This window comes from Carcharhinus amblyrhynchos, chromosome 11 (assembly GCF_965287045.1).
Source record: "Carcharhinus amblyrhynchos chromosome 11, sCarAmb.v2.hapA, whole genome shotgun sequence".
Lineage (NCBI taxonomy): Eukaryota > Metazoa > Chordata > Chondrichthyes > Carcharhiniformes > Carcharhinidae > Carcharhinus > Carcharhinus amblyrhynchos.
The window spans coordinates 64,147,558-64,169,698 of record NC_137334.1 but is presented as its reverse complement, the minus strand read 5'-3'; the positions used below and the strand labels follow the sequence as shown (position 1 = coordinate 64,169,698).

Sequence of the window (22,141 nt, the reverse complement as noted above, 5' to 3'; positions counted from 1 at the left end):
CTAACAGAAGATAAAGTATCAGTGAGTGAAGTATTAATCAATCTGTGCTGCAAGCCAGTGAAAAAGCTTTGTAAAGGGGCATGTAACAAATAGACCGCCTTGCTTGCACCCTTGATTTTGGAATATAATATTGCACTAAGTCATAAAGAATAAACTGACTTTCATCAAAGATCTTCTTGTTTTAATAGAAATTTTGTTTGAATGACAGTGAATACAACTGAACTAATTATAGCTTCTTTACCCATAAATTTTGGTCCAACTCGGTCAGATTGGCCCTTTAAGAACACACATGCACCTCCATGCACGAAGGGATAAAAAATGTCACTCTGCGCAACAGAAAATGCATTTCTCCACCATTGTAATAGGTGTCAAGCAAACATGGCAAGTCTATTTTTTAATTTGCTTCACAAGGATCCCATTCTATCCAGAGGCGTCTTATTCAGAAGCAGTTAATCTTGGAAGTTAGCCTTAAGATAGTGAATTATTCATCCAATTTCGGGATCTAATAGGCAGGCAATGGCTAGATTTATAGTGGTGAGACACCTGGCTAATCTGTGGTACTTTTGTAATGAGAATCATGAATCACAGAAGCCTATGCAGGCTCCCTGACAAATCTATCCACATCTCCTGTCCCTATAAATTTTATTTTTCAAATATATATTGGCGTCTCTTTTAGAATCATTTATGGATGCTGCAGCTACTAATGTTTCTGATGAAACAGCCATTCCATGTCCTACCATTCCTCTGCATCACAAAACATTCTGCTAAATTCTTTCTTCATTATTATGGATGATCTTATTTCTATGACCTGTACTTAACAAGTCATTTCCCTCTATTTAACTTATGGAATCCCTTTATTATACATAAAATTACTGAAATGTAATATTTGGTAATGAAATTACTCCAATGGAGCATGATTGGGAGTGTACAGAGTAAGAGATGAGGGTTTTGTAAGGTTTCTGGTGGGAAAACTGCCCCAGCAATTTAATTTCCCACCAACTGGGCAACAGTAGGACGTCTTTGTTTCTGCCTTCCTGTACATCGTGGGGAGTTGCACAAAACTTTTTTCAAACCTGCACATCAGAAAGCAGCAATGATATGTTAGAAGAGGACTATGGATTATCGTGGAGACAGTGATAGAGTTGGGCCATCTGCTACAAGCTACTGCACAAATATCCCTCAGACACAGCACTATAGCTTTAGTGGCAATCAAGGTCATAACTGGCCTCAGTCCTGGTCCCCCTGGGTTGTGACAACAGATTCAATAAATCAGTAGTGCAAAGACCTATTATGCAAGTAGAACACAGAACACAAGACAACTCAGAACAGGAACAGTCCTTCAGCCCATAATATTGTGTTGAACATGGATGTCAAATTAAAGTTATCTCCTTCTGCCTGCTCTTGGTCCATATCCTTCTATTCCTTGCATTTTCCTTGCTTATCTAAACACCCCATAAATGCCTTCATCACCACCCCTAGCAGTGCATTCCAGACACCTACCACTCTCAGTGTGAAAAACTTGCCCCTCACATCTCCTTTGAACTTTTGCCCTCTTACCTTAAGTGTGTGCCTGCTAGTATTAGATATTTCAACTCTGGGATAAAGATTCTGACTGACAACCCTAACTATGCCTATGATTTTATATACTTCTATTAGGTCTCCCCTCAGCCTCTGCCGCTCCAGAGAAATCAACCCTAGTTTATCCAGCCTCTCCTTATAGCAGATACAATCTAATCCAGACAGCATCCTGGTAAACTTCTTCTGCACCCTCTCCAAAGCCTCCACATCCTTCCTGTAATGTGGGGACCAGAATTGAACGCAACACTTTAAATGCGAGCTAACCGAAGATTTATAAAGCTGTAATGACTTCTTCAGCCTTGTAACCAATGCCCCAGCAAATAAAGGCAAGCATGTCATATGTCTTTTTTACCATCCTGTCTGCTTGTGTGGCCACTTTCAGGGAGCTATGGATTTGAAACCCCAAGATACATCAATGCTGTTCAGGGTCTTGCCATTTGATCTCTCCAAGTGCAGCACCTCACTGATATTGTACCCACCAGGGCAAATATTTTAGGGAAAAATTACAGCAGACTGACCAAGACAATGCAATTCTTAAAAGTCCAAAGCATTATTGATGGTGCGAGAATGGTGTTCTGGATTCTGAGACATACGACCGCAAGAGCGCGCACAAAACTAATATCCAGGTGATCCAAGATCAGCAACGTGCAAATTGCTGCCTACTTACAGACAACAGTTACAAATCATTTATTTTCAGGCAACCCTCTTTGCATGGATTATTTGAAAGAGAAAGCAAACTTCAAAGACATTGGCAGGATAGAAAAGGACTGTTCCATGGATCCTGGAACAAAACTGAAATTATCATAGAATTATAGAATCTACAGTGCAGAAGGAGACCATTTGGCCCATCAAGCCTGCACTGACAACAATTCCACCCAAGTTCCATCCCCATAACCCATATAATTACCTTCCTAATTCCCAACATGAAGGGTGCAATTTATCATGGCCAATCAACCTAATCTGCACATTTTTGGATTGTGGAGAAATCCGGAGTGCCTGGAGGAAACCCAGGCAGACACCTGGAGAATGTGCAAACTCCACACAGATAATCACCCGAGGACAGAATTGAATCCAGATCCCTGGCACTGTGAGGCAACAGCGCTCATCACTGAGCCAGTGTGCCACCCATTAGGTTCAATGGTGCCATGCATTTTTATGGATAATTGTAGAACAGGTTACGAGTATCTACAAACAGCATTCAGGGACACCTACACTACTGTTCCACAAGGGACAGAAAAATAATTATTACCTGCTGTGTGCTTCACAACTTTGCCATTTGAAAATGCCTGACTCTAACATGTATGGTAAGACCATACTGCTGTTAAGCACCTCACTATAAGAAGGATGTGGAAGCATTGGAGAGAGTGCAGAGGAGATTTACCAGGATGCTGCCTGGTTTGGAGGGTAGGACTTATGAAGAAAGGCTGAGGGAGCTGGGGCTTTTCTCTTTAGAGTGGAGGAGGACTTAGAGGCGACTTAGTAGAAGTTTATAAGATGATGAGGGGGATAGATAGAGTGGACGTTCAGAGACTATTTCCTCAGGTGAATGTAGCTGTTATTAGGAGGTATAACTATAAGGTTCATGGTGTGAGATATAGGAGGGATGTCCGAGGTAGATCCTTTACTCAGGGAGCTGTTGGGGTGTGGAATGTACTGCCTGCTGTGATAATGGAGTCGGGCACTTTAAGAACTTTCAAGTGGATATTGTACAGGCACATGGAACACACCAGAATGATAGGGAGTGGGATAACTTGATCTTGGGTGCGGACATAGCTCCATGCAACATCAAAGGGCGAAGGCCCTGTGCTGTGCTGTACTGTTCTGTGTTCTTTGTGTTTATGACGTTGCTTCAAAAAAGATACTGAGCCAGATATTTACCTGTATAGTTGCCCTTATCTCACAAAAAGACTTGCCAATATGTGAACTAGCTTTGTAGCAAATAGCCTATATTGTCCACTGCACTAATTAAGTTACAATTAAAGCTTATCCTTGCATCTGCATTCACATTATTCCACATAAACTTTTAGAAAATCTTCACTGGAATTTGAAACAAAATTTATTTCCCCAAGCATTTGTTAGTTGTTGTGTGGTCGATGTTTTTTACTGTTGTGCTTCCCCGTATGGACAATCGTGTTTCTTTCAGAATCTATTTTAATGATCCTTTTGGGTATTTCTCCAGAGGAAGGAATGAATGACACAGCATGCTTGTGTGACCCTCTTGTGATTGAGGTGGTTTTCCACTTCACATAGAAACTTATAAAATTCTAACAGGATTAGACAGGGTAGATTCAGAAGGAATGTTCCCAATGGTGGGGGAGTCCAGAACCAGGGGTCATAATTTGAAGATAAAGGGTAAACCTTTTAGGACTGAGATGAGAAGAAATTTCTTCACCCAGGGAGTAGTGAGTCTGTGGAATTCATTACCACAAAAAATAGTCAAGGTCAAAACATTGTGTGATTTCAAGAATAAATTAAATATAGATCTTTGAGCTAAAGGGATCAAGAGATATAGGGGAAAGGTGGAATCAGGAAATTGAATTTGATGATCATCCATGATCATAGTGAATGGTGGAGCAGGCTCAAAGGGCTGAATAGCCTACTCCTGCTTCTATTTTCTATGTTTCCACGTGCTAGATCTTGAAATGGCTATACCACTGATTCAGTGGTGAGTGCCTGGTCCCTCTCGCTTCCTAATGCATTTCTTAACATTTGACAAGATTTTTGATGGGTTGAATGCAACATCAGTCTGAGAGACAACAACCTTGTCCATTTACTCCAGCCAAGCTGGCATAGAGAAAAATATCATTTCTGTCAAAATGGTAGAACAACATTGAGGAATGAAGGGAGTTTTTTTATGAAGTCTTATTAAGACCAAACTTGGGTGAATCAAAAAAAAACTTTCCTTTCAGGGAGTTTGCATTCCACAATATTCATATTATATCTGAATGCAAAGGTAATTCAAAATTCTTACTAAGCACAATTGTTTTCTATCCTCAAAGGATAAACGCTCATAACATTTTACTGATGCGCTATTATTTTGCAATGAATGCAAATTTTATTGAGTTCCTGGTTTCCTGTCAGAAACAGCATTTTTAGTTGATGGTGGCAGAATTTGATTCAACTCCATTTTCTTAAAAGCTGTGCAAAATCCACTAATTTTTTTTTCAATTTTCTGTTTACTTAAGGGAAGTGAGGGAACTGAATCCCCCAGAGGTGGCGAATTCTGTATTACAATATGCAGCGTGGGGCATCGCAGGACAGCAGCTGGTAAGTGCGACTTTAATATTTGCGTGTAGTTGTGTCTTTTTTCAGGAGTGTGGAGGTAAAGACTGCAGGTTATCTGACTTTTCTCATTTACAAACAGCACAGGCAAATTGTGCTTAACTTCAAAACAGCATTATTGGAGTCTGTGAGTAAACCCATGCAAACCCTGAGAGTGAGAATGCTGTTCCCCGATAAGATCTGGCTCTAAAGTAAGGCCAGACTGATTAAATGACAATGTTTTCTCACTCACCGAGCTCTTATGTGAAATTAGTTTGAGCAGACTTAACACATCCCATCATAACTCATCAAAAGAGATAATAAATTGGCTCTTGTAAACTAATCTGCCAATTTAATTCATTGAGACATTGTGGAAATTGAAAAGTCCCATTGCTACAACATGGGTAAACTCGTGAGGTTTGTATGAAACTATAATGCTGAGATGACCTTGAGGTCTTTAGTTTATACCTGATCCATGCTCTCTTTGTTGGTGCCTAATGCTTCCTGAGTGGCAAGAATAGGAAAAGATATTACAAAAAGTGAATAAAAAATCAGTTCTTCAAAAATCAACTCAATCTCCATGTTTGTCATTTACTAATCTTTTACTTGTACAGTCATTCAGGAGTGGGTATTTTATATGTTCAAAACTGTTACATTATGAAAAGAAATTGTGGGCCTGAATTTCTTGTATGTTGCGCGGGTGTACTTGAAAGACCCGGGAGCAGGTGCAAAACGTATTCCTGGACACAATCAGCCCCACTTGGCTGGCTAATGAATGGGCAGCCTGCAGGAAACAGAGACTGGGAAAGGCTCAATGATACCAGGGAGGACGGGAAGAATGAGGGCACTGAGAAAGGGGATGATACACGTTGACGCTTCTCATTTGCCCCCTTCTGGGGAAAGCCACTGCGAAGCTGTCTCAGGGAGCTGCAGACCTGTAAAACAATAAACTACAATGGAAAAACCTAGCAAAGGGTGTCTAGGCAGAACATTCAAACATTAACCTCAGTCCCCACACACCTTTTTTATAATTTTAGTTCAGCCCTGAGATTCCACCTTAGATTAAGGTTGCAGCTAAAACATAAAGGCTGCCTGGCCTATGAGCCCAGCCAATACATGTAAAAGCAGACAGTCCATATAAAATTGCATTCAATGGGTGCCTTAGCAGATTTAATTTCCTGTTTGATTATTGGGGGCCACACCTCTGACTCTGGTGTATGCTTGCCCACTGAAATATTGTGCGAGTGCTTGATGATGTCGCGACACACGCCTGATGGAATCTCTACAGTGCAGAAGGAGGCCAGTCGGTCCATCAAATCTGTAGCAACTCACTGACAGATTATCTTACCCAGGCCCTATACCCTTAACACCATATTTTTACCCTACTAATCTCCCTAACCTACACATCTTGGGACACTAATGGGCAATTTAGCATGGCCAGTCAATCTAACCTGCACATCTTTGGACTGTGGGAGGATGCCAGAGAAAACCCACATAGACACGGGAGGGACATGCAAACTCCATACAGCCACCTGAGGCTGGAATTGAACCTGGGATCCTGCTGCTGTGAGGCATCAGTGCTAACCACTGTGCCACCCCTCAGTTTTCTCCCACAGTTTCACACGCTTCAATGTCGTACCCAAGCAACATAAAATTCTGGCTGTGGTATTTTTAACCCATGAAACGTTGTCATGCATATTAATAATACACTTCAGACAATCAGTTATCCTTGAGTTGGCAAGACATTTAGAACTCACTATGTTCTATTTAATTGTCCAGCCTTGCTACCCAAATAAATTCAAGCTGACAAAATCAGATTAGATGCTTTTGATTGCACATACATTACATTGGTCAGCTGAATAATGATTCCTTATTCTGCAGCTGCCAGACAATAGTTGGCTGAACTGTGAGATGAATGTTATGTTTCACAAGTCTCTGGAGTGGATTTGTTCCATTTATTAAAAAGTGAGTTGACAAGAGTGGTAACTTGTCATAACTGCTGTACATCAATGTATTGTATGTAACTGTTTAAAACCTTTGGAATCAAAGGTGGTAGAAGCTGAATTTAGACTTGCCCTTAGAAGTGTGTCACATCCATTTTTCACATGCTTTCTTTAGCTCACTTAACACTATTTATACCATCACATCAGCTTTTGGATAGTGTCCTCTAGCCAGCACTTAGAATCCCTACAGTGCAGAAGGAGGCCATTCAGCCCATCGAGTCCGCTCCAACCACAATCCCACTGGGCTCCATCGCCATAACTCCACATATTTACCCTGCGAATTCCCTGACACTAGGGTCAATTTAGCTTAGCCAATCAATCAACCCACTCATCTTTGGACTGTGGGAAGAAACAGGAGCAAGCAGAGGAAACCCATGCAGACATGGGGAGAATGTGCAAACTCCACACAGGCAGCGACCTGAGACTGGAATTGAAGCCAGGTCCCTGGCACTGTGAGGCAGCAGTGCTAACCACTGTGCCTCCGCAATTCATTACTACTAGATCTCATAGCGTTTGAGTAAACCATCAAGACGCAAAAGTCTGAAAATCTGCCATTACCAATGGTTTGAGGGAATTTTCCTCTTTACTGTGCTGAAGTTGGAGAATAGGAAAATGCCAAGGACCTGAGCATAAAAATCAAGGTTGACACTCCAGTGCAAGACCAAGGGGATGTTTTGGTGACTTTGACAATGTAGGACATAACCTTCTACCCTTGGCAGGTTACTTTTCTGTTCTGATATGATAATTTTGAGAATTAATGAAGCAACAGCCAAGCTCCAACTTAAACATTAATGTCTTTACTAGCTTTGGAAGGAATGGCAGTTAACAGTACAATTAGCAATATGCCTGTTAGTCACAAATACATTGCAAGGAGTTATGCATGTCCTCACACTTTGAATGGCCACTTGCTGCTGATCATATTCTTTGGCACTGACTAGAATGCTTGGCTGCATTGCCAAATCACTCATTACAATGATTTATTGACCTTTCTTCCCAAGGTGGGCAGAATATTTTGTTGACAGCTCTGTCCTGTCCTCTCATAATTCATCTTAAGCTGTGTTTGTCCTATAAAGCACTTCATTCTTTGTTCAAAATACACATTAGAGTCCACCATATATCTGTTTTAAACTTCCTTCAGTAATTCCATCACAGTTGAATGCTGCAGATGTCTTTATGTTATCAGCAATTTCCATGATAATTAGGGTCCCTCAAATTACTGCCTTCTTACATGTTGTTGCTTGGTGAATTAAAAAAATACCAGGAAGCACAGAAAAACACATAGAGCTGAATCACTTTGTATTTCAAAAGAAGACAAACCTTGACATCATTACTCAATGTCAAATTGTGCTGCTTTCAAAACAACCTGAATTTTTTATTCCTTTGTGGGATGTGGGTGTTGCTGGCTAGACCAGTATTTGTTGCCCATATCTAATTACCCTTGAGAAGGTAATGCCTTTGTGAACTGCCACAGTCCCTGAGGTGTAGGTACAGCCACACTGCTATAAGGCAAGGAGTTCCAGGATTTTGACCCAGTATCATTGAAGGAACAGTGATATACTTCAAGGCCAGAATGGTGAGTGACTTGGAGAGGAACTTCGAGGTGGTGGTGTTCCCAGAAATCTGCTGCCCTTATCCTTCTGGATGGTAGTGGTTGTGAGTTTGGAAGGTTTTACCTAAGGAACATTGGTGAGTTCCTACTGCGCATCTTATAGATGGTGTACATGGCTATTGTTCATTTGTGGTGCAGAGAGTGAATGTTTGTGGAAGGAGTGCCAATCAAGTGGACTACTTGCTCCTGGATGGTGTCAATATTCTTGAAGATTGTTGGAGCTGCACTCATCCAGGCAAGTGAAGAAAATTCCATCACACTCCAAACTTGTGCCTTGAGGTGAGGGACAGGCTTTGGGCAGCTGGAAGTTGAGTTACTCACCACAAAATTTCTAGCCTCTGACTGCTCTTGGAGCCATTGTGTTTATATGGCTAGTCCAGTTAAGATTCGGGTAAATAGTAACTCCCATGATGTTGCTACTGGTGTTTAAGCAATGGTAATGCTGTGAAATATCACAGGGAGATAGTTAAACTATCTTAACTAGTTAAGATAGTCTCTTGCTGGAGAAGGTCACTGCCTGGCACCTGTGATGCAATATTAATTTGCCACTTATCAGCCCAAGCATAAATGTTTACCAAGGTCTTGCTGCATATAGATGAACTGTTTCAAGACCTTGAAATTTTCCCAATTCCCTGGGCCCTCCTTGGGGATGAAAATCTAACTCAAAAAATTTTCATCCAAGTTCTAATGTGGCATCAAAGTGAAACATAGCTTTGTTTATTGGTTTCAAACTGTTGGGGTGGGATTTTATGGCCTCGCTCATCCCAAAACCATAAAATCCCATCCAAGGTCGATGGACATTTCCATGGTCAGCCCCTTGCCCGCTCCGATTCCTGTGGCAGACAGGATGGTAAAATTCCAGACTTTATGCCCGTGCTAAACATTCCCCAATCTCCAAAATGTTGAATTTGTCTGTCCGTAAAAAAAGAAACAGTCTGCGATTTTTAATCAGCTATTTTAATCTGCAAAGTCTTTTGCTCTTTGGAATGTATGCTGGTAAGGTTCCGTCAGTATCTGAATGCCTGCCTACAGCAAACAGCATTCTGTATTCCATTGAAACAATCAATGCTCCTCTTGTACTGAATTGCTTTTGCAAACCTCAACCACAAATTTCACTTAAAGTACAATTAGGTTAGTCAAAAATATTACAGTTCCATACAATGCCATCTATCGGATGAGACATTAAACAGAGGCGCCATCTACTGTTTCATACAGATTCCCAGTGACCAGACCAATATTGAATCCTGAATAAACAGCATGGAAGAGATTCTCTGGTCATTGCCATTTTTCTGTTTTTGTGAGCAAATTAGCTGTCCCATTTCCTACCTTATTACAGACACCGCTGGTAGCATCTTCTGTTCTGGAGTCGGGTGGTGGGCAGGAAAGTCAGTATGATCCCCACTGGGCAGCAGGATGGCTGAGCACCTGCAATCTTCTGCTGTTTGCCCTATTAGTTATGCATCCATAAGGAGCTCAGCGAATCTTGTGGTGCAGTGTGCAGGAAGTTGTCAGCACCATGGCTACCTCATGAGGCCAAAGGCCCTTCTCCAAATTTAAAAGGCACGCATTCAGCTATTCACTCAAGGCAGGCAAGGAGTTCTGCTTCATCTACAAACATTCAATCCTTCCACCACTGATGCTCAGTAGCAGCAGTGTGTACCATCTACAAGATGCACTGCAGCAATTCACCAAAGAGTCTGAGACAGCATCTTCTAAACCCAAGACCACTTCCATCTAGAAGAACAAGGGCAGCAGATACATTGGAACACCATCACCTGCAGTTTCCTCTCCAAGCCATTCACCATCCTGACTTGGAAATATATCACCATTCTTCGCAGTCACTGGGTCAAAATCCTGGAATTCCCTCGTTAATGGCATTGTGAGTCAACCCACAGAACATGGACTGCAGTGATTCAAGAAGGCAGCTCACCACCACCTTCTCAAGGGCAATTGGGGATGAGCAATAAATGCTGGCCAGCCAGCAGTGCCCACGTCCATCAGTACCTTAAAGGTTACTGAATTGTGGTCACTGTTCCCGAAATGCTTCCCTACTGAAACATTGACCACCTGGCTGGGCTCATTCCCCAATACCAGATCCAGTATGGCCCCTTCTCCAGTTTAGCACCTCAACTTGAGGACTACACTATCTTTATCCATCAGTACCTTAAAGGTTACTGAAGATAGTGTAGTCCTCAAGTTGAGGTGCTAAACTGGAGGAAGGCTAATTATAACAATATCAGGTAGGAACCAAATACTGTAGATTGGGGGCAGATGGTTGAGAACAAATCAACATCCAGCATGTGGGAGGCTTTCAAGTGTAAGCTGATAGGAATTCAGGATTGGCACATTCCTGTGAGGATGAAGGATAAGTGTGGCAAGTTTTGGGAACCTTGAATAATGAGAATTATTTGTCAAAGCAAGGAGGCTCGGAACACATGAAGCAATTGTGGAATACAAGGAAAGTAGAGAGAAATTTAAGCAAGGAGTAAGGATGGCTAAAAGGGGTCCCAAAAAAGCATTGACCAGCAGGATTAAGGAAAATCCCAAAGCATTTTATACACGTATAAAGAGCAAGAGGGTAGCCAGGGACAGGGTTGGCCCACTCAAGGACGGGTAAGGGAATCTATGCGTGGAGCCAGAGAAAATGGGCGAGGTATTAAATGAGTACTTTGCGTCAGTATTCACCAAAGAGAAGGACTTGGCGGATAACGAGTCTGGGAAAGGATGTGTAGATAGTTTGAGTCATGTTGAGATCAAAAAGGAGGAGGTATTGGGGTTTTTGAAAAACATTAATGTAGACAAGTCCCCAGGACCTGATGAGATGTACCCCAGAATACTGATAGAGGCAAGGGAGGAAATTGCTGGGGCATTGAGAGAAATCTTTATATCCTCACTGGGTACAAGGGAGGTCTCAGAGGATTGGAGAATATCCAATGTTGTTCCTTTATTTAAGAAGGGTAGCAAGAATAATCCAGGTAATTACAGGCCAGTGAGGTTTACATCAGTGGTAGGGAAATTATTGGAGAGGATTCTTCAAGACAGGATTTATTCCCACTTGGAAATAAGTGGACTTTAGTGAGAGGCAACAAAGGAATTAAGGGTTATGGGGAGAAAGCAGGAAAGTGGAACTGATCCACTGCAGATCAGCCATGATCTTATTGAATGGTGGGGCAGGCTCGAAGAGCTAGATGGCCTATTTCTGCTCCTATTTCTTATGTTCTTATGGTTTTGTGAAGGGGAGGTCGTGTCTCACAAACTTGATTGGGCTTTTCGAGGAAGTGATGAAGATGATTGATGAGGGTAGGCTAGTGCAAGTCTACATGGGCTTCAGTAAGGCCTTTGACAAGGTCCCTCATGGCAGACTGGTGCAGAAGATGAAGTTGCATGGGATCAGAGGTGAGTTGGCGAGGTGGATACAAAACTAGCTCGGTCAAAGAGGACAAAGGGTAGCAGTAGAAGGGTGTGTTTCTGAATGGAGAGCTGTGACAAGTGGCGTTCCTCAGGGATCAGTGCTGGGACCTTTGCTGTTTGTAATATCACTATCCTGACTTGGAAATATATCACCGTTCCTTCACTATTGCTGGGTCAAAAATCCTGGAACTCCCTCCCTAACAGCACTGTGCCTATGCCCAGACCACAGGGACTTCAACAGTTTAAGAAACCGTGATGCCCACACCCTGTAAATGCTTAAAAGAATTTAGAAAAGGAAGCTCGCAAATGTGATAAACCACATCCCAGAATTTGTGAGGGCACCTCTGGCAATACTGATTTGACTTAATTTATTGTCACATTTATAAGTATACAGTAAAAAGTATTGTTTCTTGTGCGCTGTACAGACAAAGCATATTGTTCATAGGGAAAGAAAGGAGAGGGTACAGAATATAATGTTACGGTCATAGCTAGGGAGTAGAGAAAGATCAACTTAATGGGAGGTAGGCCCATTCAAAAGTCTGATGGCAGCAGGGCAGAAGCAGTTCTTGAATCAGTTGGTACGTGTCCTCAGACTTTTGTATCTTTTTCCGGATTGAAGAAAGTGGAAGAGGGTTTATCGGGGTGCATGGGGCCCTTGATTATACTGGCTGTTTTTCCAAGGCAGTGGTAAGTGTAGACAGAGTCAATAGACGGGATTTTGGTTTGAGTGATGGACTGGACTTCGTTCATGACCCTTTGGAGTTCATTATGGTCTTAGGCAGAGCAGCAGCCATACCAAGCTGTGATACAACTAGAAAGAATGCTTTCTATGGTGCATCTGTAAAAGTTGGTGAGAGTCATAGTGGACATGCTGAATTTTCTTAGTCTTCTGAGAAAGTAGAGGTGTTGGTAGGCTTTCTTAAATATGGAGGGGGGGGGAGTTGGGGGTGGGGGGGAGGCAGAACAGGTTGTTGGTGATCTGGATGGCTAAAAACTTGAAGCTCTCGACCATTTCTACTTTGTTCCCATTGATGTAGACAGGGACATGTTCTCCACCGTGCTTCCTGAAGTTGATGACAATCTCCTTCATTTTGTTGGCATTGTTGTCGCACCAGTTCACCAGATTCTGTGTCTCTTTCTTGTACTTTCTCATCATTGTTTGAGCTCTGACCCACTACAGTGGTGTCATCAGCAAACTTGAAAATCGAGGTGGAGGGGAATCTGGCCCCACAGTCAGAGGTAAATAAGGAGTATAGTAAGGGGCTGAGGACACAGCCTTGTGGGGCTTTCACTCATCTCTAGATAAGGGCATTGCTTGTGGTACACCCGTGGTCAGGCCAATGCTTGCCATTGCAGTGGACCATATTCTCCAGCATCTTGACATTCTAGAGACCTCACCTCCACTTGCTGCTCAGGCCCTTGCTCCTCATGGTCCTGTGCCAACCCTCTGTGGATCTGTGAATGAATTGAAGTGATACATTACATGAGCATGTCCTTTACAGGTTTCCCTCCATCTCAAAGCTAGCAGGCCAGTGCTAAGCCCTTAACCTGTCCTCCATTTAGACATGAACATCTCCCCCAACCTCTTCCAGGTGAAGGACATCCTCAAAGACCCGAATCGGATGTTTCTCCTGTCCATACATGACTGTGCATGGAGACATTGTTCTTTGACCTCAGAGATGAGTGCCATTTGCAAGAAGCCTCCCTGTGATACTATTCTGCTTGTCTCCAGTAGCCTCAAAATTCTTTCGAGGGACTATTGCCTTAGCAGCATAGAAATATGAACTAAATGAGCCCATATCAGCCATTCACTTGGGAGAATGGAGCGTTGGAATCAGGGTTTGGCTGCCTTCCACCAGTCTAACTGCTTGGAGGCATCCAGCCCTTTCTTTCCCTCCTTTCCTGCCTTTTGTCTGAGCCCATGACACAGAACGAATGGCAGCTCCATATCTTGCTGGGGATCTTAACATTAAGACACACATGAGCCAGGAACCTGCCTCCGTGTGGATTTCGGTGTAGAGAAGAAAATGCAACTGAGCATGACTGACATCCAGTTGCCTCAGAAATACTCAGATGTCTCTTTAGTCGACTGCTTGTGCTGACCTTAGACTCCACCCACCCAAAAAGACCCTCCTCCCTCTGCGAGGAATATCACTGACTGTCTAACCACATGCTGAAGATTAGATTTGAAAAATGATCCATGTCACCTTCCAGACTCAATCTACAACTTCCCTGCTGTCACCCACCAACTTCCCCCATCACCCTTGACCCATTCAATATCACCATTCTGCTCCCCTCTGTCACTCTTGAACCTCAGCCAGTTACCCTGGACCCTAGCACCAGCCCTCTCCACATGCCATACCTCCTCTCAGAGCTGCCACCCACAACCATTTCCATGCCCACCCCTACCCTGCCCTCTCTCATGACCTGAACCATCTGTCATGTCTCACCAAAAGGGACCTTCACTTACAAGACTCTCACTCTGGACTTGCCAACCTTCTGCATCCAACTCCTCCCTCTGAATGACGCTGTTCCAATTCCATCACCATTACTCTGAATTCACTTCCCAATACTCGACCATTGATAACACCAATCCTGACCTCTAAGACGCTGTTTACCCACTTACCCCATTCTTGCCCCTTTTCAAGACACTCCCCCTCACCCCCTCCTTTTCCTGTCAGCCCCCACATACCTGCACCTTTCCCAAGATCCCCACATCCCAACCTTCCTCATACATTCTTTCCATCTCACCCATCTGTCTCACCTTCCCACCTTTCTCCTGACATTCTTTACCCAACCACCCATTCCCCAGTCATTACCCCCCCCCTCCATCTTTCCCCGAACACTCTTCCCTCCCTTCCCTGGATCATCTTCACCACCTTCATATTTACTGGACACTCTCTCCCCCCACTCCCATCCCATTTTTTTTTTGCCTCCTCTATCCAGCCTTCACTCCATCCTAATTTCCCACTCCAGCTTTCGTCTACCTCTTGTGTCTAGCCTTGGTGCAGTGTTTGCTTGCAGCACTCAATGTGTGCGCAGTTAAGTGAGGTCCCCAGACAGGGAAAAGCAGCATCTACTGATCTCAACATTGTAGAAGTGATGAGGCTCGGCAGATGCACATAGCTTGTACCTGCTTGTAAAACTGAATGTTCTAAATTCTCGCTGGTGAGGAATATAATTTCGACAACAAATCTAATTTCAATGAGACGGCCTTTTAATGAACAAAGAACAGTACAGCACAGTAAACAGGCCCTTCGGCCCTCCAAGCCTGGGCCACGCATTGGTCCAACTAGATCATTCATTTGTATCCCTCCATTCCCAGGCTGCTCAAGTGACTATCCAGGTAATTCTTAAATTATGCCAGTGTGTCTGCCTCCACCAACCTACTTGGCAGCGCATTCCAGGCCCCCACCACCCTCTGCATAAAAAACGTCCCTCTGATATCGGAGTTATACCTCGCCCCTCTCACCTTGAGCCCGAGACCCCTCATGATCGTCACCTCCGACCTGGGAAAAAGCTTCCCACTATTCACCCTATCTATACCCTTCATAGGATGCATGAGATATTAATGTATACAAATTGGATTTAAGTTTAAGTTTTAAGTTGACGTTTATTTATTAGTGTCAGAAGTAGGCTTACATTTACACTGCAATGAAATTATTGTGAAAATCCCCTGGTCGCCACACTCCACGCCTGTTTGGGCACACTGAGGGAGAATTTAGCATGGCCAATGCACACATCTTTGGACTGTGGGAGGAAACTGGAGCACTCAGAGGAAAAGCATGCAGATATGGGGAGAATGTGCAAACTACACACAGACAGTGACCTGAGACTGGAATCAAACTCAGGTCCCTGGTGCTGTGAGACAGCAGTGCCAGACACCGTGCTACCCTCCCAATCTTGTTTTTTGCGACCCGGCACAAATCTGCCTCAGAAGGCCAGAGAACAAATTTCACACAGTTTATCCCACCAAAAAACAGACTTTTTGCCTCCTACCAAATTGACCCTGCCCAACACACTCTGGCTACTGGTAGGTCCAGAAGATTCAATCCGATATTTTGGAATACTTAATTAGCTGTGAAGTGTTTTGGCGTGTCTTTGGTCTTGAAAAGGTTTTGTCTCATTGCAAAAGTCTTACAATAACAGTGCAATGGTATCACCATGTTCCTTGCCAGACAATATGGGACAGATTTCCCTGTTCCGTCTGCCATGGGAATCGGAGTGTGCGAGGGGCGGCCCATGGAACGGTCCATTGACTTTGGACATGATTTTCCAGTTTCACGGCAAGCATGGCCGGAAAATCCCACCCTAAATCTTCATAAAGCGACAATGTTTAAGGCAGTCTGTGGGGAATATTTTATGATTTTTTAGAAACCAAGTGAAATAAGTTTAACAAAAACAGAAAATGCTGGAAAATCTCAGCAGGCTTGACAGTATCCATGGAGAGAAATAGAGATAACGTTTTGAGTGAGCATGACCCATTGTCAGTGCCGTGATGAAGCCCTGAGCTCTGACAAAGTGTCATCGTGACTCGGAACATTGGCTCTATTCTCTCCCCACAGATGCTGTCAGATCTACTGAGTTTTTCTGTTTTTGTTTCAGATTTGCAGTATATATTGTCACCGAGTTTATTACTTCAGCTTTGTGCTAGCTAAGTTCATCCTTCGTGATTTTGTTAGCCTGACTAGCAAAAAAACTGACCAGTCAGAACTGGTCTGCAATAATATCCATCCCATGCATATCAAAAGATTTCGTAGCCACTAACTTTGTCAATTAAATACTCAGGACATTAATTCAGCTCTTGCAAACAAGGAACTGTAAAAGATTAAGCAGAGCAACAAAGTCATACTGCCTGATTTTCAATCAGCTGTTTTGAATTTTAAAGGCTGACTTCTCGATAGACCGATGGTTTTTGTATGCAATCAAATTCATGGTTTTAAAATTAACAACAAGGTAAAGTATAATATTTTAAAATTGTGTGAAGTGTCTACTTTCCTGGTTTGAATGAAAGCTTCCAAGTTGCATTAACATTTTGATTATATCAGCCACACCGCCACTCCTGACCTTTCTATGTTTTGTACTGATTTCCTAAGTGGGTCAGTGAAACATACAGCTCAATAGCAATTTGACTTTTCATCAGTTTATTCTGCATCTGTTTAAAGTGCCAGTGAGCACAGCACAACTGTTAAAAAGCCCAATGGCAGATAGTAGGTTGAATGCTTAGGCCTGAACTCTCATGAAGTCAGAAGGGCTTTCTGCCTCAGTCAAAATGGCATCAGAGGTCTGATCCTGGAAGTCCTGCTCCAAACCTGGCCCCCGTCATTTTTGCAGGTGTGAGGGAAAGGCGTTTTTGACATTAAGTCATCACCTTTCTACATCAACGCGGATGAAGTGGAAATGGTCAAAAGCTTCAGGTTCCTAGATGTTCAGATCATCAACAACCTGTCCTGGTCCCTCCACACCAACGCTATAGTTAAGAAAGTCCACCTCTATTTTCTCAGGAGGCTAAAGAAATTCAGCATGTCCACTATGACTTTCGCCAAATTTTATAGATGCACCATAGGAAGCAATCTTTCCAGATGCTATGGCTTGGTATGGCTCCTGCTCTGACCAAGACCGCAGGAAACTACAAAGGGTTGTGAACGTATCCCAGTCCATCACGTAAACCCATCCAGTGACTCCGGCTACACTTCATGCTGCCTCGGAAAAACAGTCAGCATGATCAAAGACCTCCCGCACCCTAGACATACTTTCTTCCACCTTCTTCCATCAGGAAAGTGATACAAAAGACTGAGATCACAAACCAACCAACTCAAGAACAGTTTCTTCCCAGCTGCCATGAGACTTTTGAATGGATCTACTTTATATTAAGTTGATCCTTCTCTGCACCTAACCATGTCTGTAACACAATATTTTGTACCTCCTCCTTCCCTTCAACTTATGTGCTCTATAAATGGTATGGTTTGTATGTGTGGCATGCCAGTAGCAATACTTTTCACTGTTTAGCAATACATGTGACAATAGTAAATCAAATCAAGATCAAATCAAAAAAATCAAAATATTCGCATTTTAGAGGCAGCAGTACAGTTAGCAGTACAGCCTTCAAATCGAAGCAATTGTGGTCATCGAAGTTTCAGAAGAATGACATGAGTCTGAAACTACTGGAGTTTTTTGGAAAGGCAAACTTTTAGAAAGCTAAGGTACTGTTTTGGAGAGTTGAGGCACTCTTTGTGAGAGATCAAATACCTTTTGGGAGAGGTCACGTACCATACTGGAATTGTTAAGAGAAGGTATGAATGTACATAAAAAGTGATTAATCTACATGGAACTATCAAGTTATTTAAATCCCTAGACCTTTTAAATTTTGCAAAGAACGTATCATCCCACAATTGAAAAGAAATTGTGATTACAATTGCATGACGTGATTGTTGACGTCAGCCTGCAGGTTGTCATTATTGGATTAGTGCTGCTTGACAGCTTCCATGATTATTATCAGAGTGGAGGGCCTCTTAAGTTCATAATTTAATTGACAGCTGCAAGTGGTTATAACGGTATTAGTTGTCTTTGCTTTGGGTTTACGAATACAAATATTTATTGTTATAAAACATTCAATATTTAAATGGACTTAGACACATTGAATGGACTTTTATCTATGGGAGTTTTTTTAATATAGTGAAGCTTATAATATATGTACAACTTTATTTTATTTCACCTCACCATAGCTCCTGAGGTGGTCTTCTGGTGGGTGAATTGGCAGAGAGAATGTTTTGGAAAAGGATGGTTGGTGAGGATGATGGGTTGCACAAGTTGGGACTAAATTGACATAGGACATCATCCAGGGGAATTAGTGGTGTCATGAATTATCACCGGGGTTATAAGGGACCTTGGGATGAATCAGGATCATGGCTTTGCATAAGTTGGCACTAAGTTGCCCTGGGAATGGGTTGAGGTCATGATGTGCCATGATATGTAAGAAGGAACTTGGGGGATTGGGTGGGAAACATGAAGTGGTTGGTATATGTTATCATTGATGGGGCATGGGGAGTGTGTGGGAGATGAGGGAGTGTGACAGTTAGGGATTGAGGGCTTTTTTGGTGTTTATTGCTTTTTTTTACAACTGGGACAAAGTCCCAGCCTTCTGAACACCCCTTGGGGCAGCTGCCCCACCATTTCCAGAGGTGATGGGCCCACTTCCAGTTAGCATTGCCTCATTGCCAGAGAGAGGGGGGGACTTGGAATGGTTGCTGTAAGATTGCACACCAAAAGTTACCATTTGGATCAATGCTTTTCTTCAGAATTGAAAGATATTGGAGAGGAACAGTTTTAATTACAGATGAGAGGAAATGGAGCAGGGAAAGAACAAAGCCCGTTCTGTAGCCATCTTTCCAGCTCACCCTGGATCGCATGTTACTTCACCTTCTGTATCAGCCTGCCATGAGGGGCCTTCTCAAAGGCCTTGCTAAAGTCTAGATTTCTAGGTTTGTTAGACCATGTTTTTGATTAAGATTTTCTGCTCCTTCAAAGTATTAAAATCTAGGAATATGGGTTTCCTGAGGATCCTGAATTTTGTAACTGCCAGATAACTTTAATTCTCTTTCTCTATGGGTATCCTGCCTGCAGCCAGTCTGATGAACAGCCTGGCTGCTAATTGGAATGGGAAAGCATTGAATACAATGCCCCAGCCAAGTTGGGTGGTCAATCCAGAGGGGATGGGAGTTAGGAGAAATCTGGGCACTAAGCATAGTAAATGATCATTGAACATGGTGTATCACATTGGTGGGAAACCGATTTCAGAGATGAGGTTGTCCATTTGCAATGGGAGAGGGGCTGGATCCAATTATTGGGTTGGGAGGTTTGATTGCTGCAACTGGGGGTGGAGGGATTTCATCCATTTAAGGGAGGGAGATCTGATTGCAGGGAGGGGAATCAAATTGTGAAGTGGGAGAGTTGTACTTGTTGGTCATGAGGAACAATGGTAGTCACAGTGTTGTTCCACATAGGGGAGACGGATTGGATGGTTATTGGCTGACCGAGTTTAGAGTAAAGACCTCTACAGTTCTTGGCCCCCAAGCGGTGCTTTAAAAGCATTTGCCTGATTTATTCAGCCTTCTGACCCCCTTTCATATTTTCGGTTTCCCAAAGCCAGGCTGACTGTGCTTTCTTAAAAAAAAACTTCACTGCTAAAATTAAGGCATGCAGGCTCGATGAGATACTAAATGGTCAACCAACCGTCAGATTGTTCACATGTCCCATGTCCAATTTTCACTAAACAGAGCGTGAGCATGTTCAAAGCAGATTGGGTTTCTATTTCGGACTTTTAAGATTTTAGCTCATCTGTTTTTGAGGGGTTAAATTGCAACCCCCCCCCCCCCACCAATTTTATGTTACATGCAGCATATCAATTGAGTTTACAGTCCCTTTGGGTGCTTAATTAATTAATTATTTAATTAATTAGATTTTCTTTAGTTTACTTTCTGGGAAAGATGGATAATATAGCTCTCTTCCGCAAAAGGTTAATGTAATTTCAGGAGCTATTCTGCTAACTGTTTCAATATGATTGTTCGTGTCAGATCAATACAACAGTTATTTCTGCAATACCTCAGATAATTTATTTGCAGTTATATATATTTTAATCTCTGCCTATTTTCAGTATTTTTACTCTGAGCTTATGACACTGCTATTATTTCAGTAAGTTAAGTATTTAATCATTTTAATAAAGCTGCAAATAGACATGAGTGTTGCAAGTATGGAATATTGGCAAATAGCAAACAAGATAGGAAACCCAATAGTGGTATTTATTCATGAGATCGGAAGTGCCAACATTCTTTATAATTTTGTACACCAGTTCTGGACTGTGAGGATCATGGATAATTTGGTTCTCTTCGAAGAGAGCGATTGTCGAGTTGATTTCTAACAGGCAGTAATTAGATATTAATCACCAACTCAGTCAAATTGACATCAGAACTTATTCAAAAACAGAAAATACTGGAAAGTCTCAGCAGGTGACAGCATCTGTGGAGAGAGAATAGAGCTAATGTTTCAAGTCTGGATGACCCTTTGTCAGCTCTGCTGAAGGATCTTCTAGACTTGAAATATTAGCTCTATTCTCTTTCTACAGATGCTATCAGACCTGCTGAGATTTTCTGTTTTGGTTTCAAATTCCAGCATTTGCAGTATTTTGCTTTTATCAGAACTTGTTGTTGCTACTTAAGTTCACCAAAGATTGCACATGGCAGTGGTCAGATGGGTGCTTGTAATTTTTGCTGACATTTTTATGTTGTTCGTTAGCTAAAGTCAAGGGCAGGGCATTAATACTTAGTCCTCAAGCTTCTTGTTGGGCTGTGGCAGGCAAGCGAGAGTGGAACAGCCTTTTTTTATGAAAAGACAGAAAGAATGGGGATGCTCATCATTCAGAGAACAATCCCCTCCCACCACTCCCCAAGATGTTTTGATCCTCCCCCACCCACCACTCCACCTCAGTGCAAGTACCTCCCCCCCCAGCACCCTGGGATCAGGAAGTGAGCTACTCTCCACAGGATCCCTAGCCTTTGACCAGCTCTGGTGCCACAGTATTTATAAGGTGATTTCAGTTCAGTTTCTGGCTAATGGTAAGTCCCAGAATGTTAATATCAGGAGATTCAGTGATGCTAATGCCATTGTATGTCAAGCATAATTAGATCCTCTCTTGTTGGAAATGGTCATTGCCTGGAACTCATGCTCCACAAATGTTACTTGCTACTTGTTAGTCCAAGCCTAGATATCGTCCAGGCCTTTCTGCATTTGGACATGGACTGCTTTAGTATCTGAGGAATCGCAAATGGTGCTGAACATTAGGCAGTCATCTGCGAGCATCCCCACCTCTGACCTTATGATGGAAGGGAGGTCATTGATGAAGCAGTTGAAGTTGTTTGGGCCTCAGACACGACCCTGAGGAACTCCTGCAGCGATATCTTGGAGCTGAGATGATAGACCTCCAACCACCACAGCCATCTTCCTTTGTGCCAGGAGTGACTCCAACCAGTGGAGAGTTTTCTTCCTGATTTCCATTGACTTTTGTTAGGGCTCCTTGATGCCATACTCACTCAAATGCTGGCTTGACATCAAGGACAATCATTCTCACTTCACCTCTGACATTCAGCACCTTTGTAGATATTTGAACTAAGGCTTTAATGTGATCACAAGCTTACTGACCCTGGCGGAACTCAAACTGAGCATCAGTGAGCAGGTTATTGCTAATTCAGTGCCACTTGATTGCATTATTGATGACAGTTTCCAT

General features: G+C 42.7%; 1 protein-coding gene across 1 annotated transcript in view; it reads left to right on the top strand.

The window, feature by feature from the left end:
- Positions 1 to 22,141, top strand: part of dpp10 (dipeptidyl peptidase like 10) — a 763,552-nt gene that overhangs the window by 591,851 nt on the left and 149,560 nt on the right. The window contains exon 7 of the mRNA XM_080199302.1: positions 4,764 to 4,845. Coding sequence (XP_080055428.1) covers positions 4,764 to 4,845 — 82 coding nt within the window. The remainder of the gene's footprint in view (positions 1 to 4,763; positions 4,846 to 22,141) is intronic.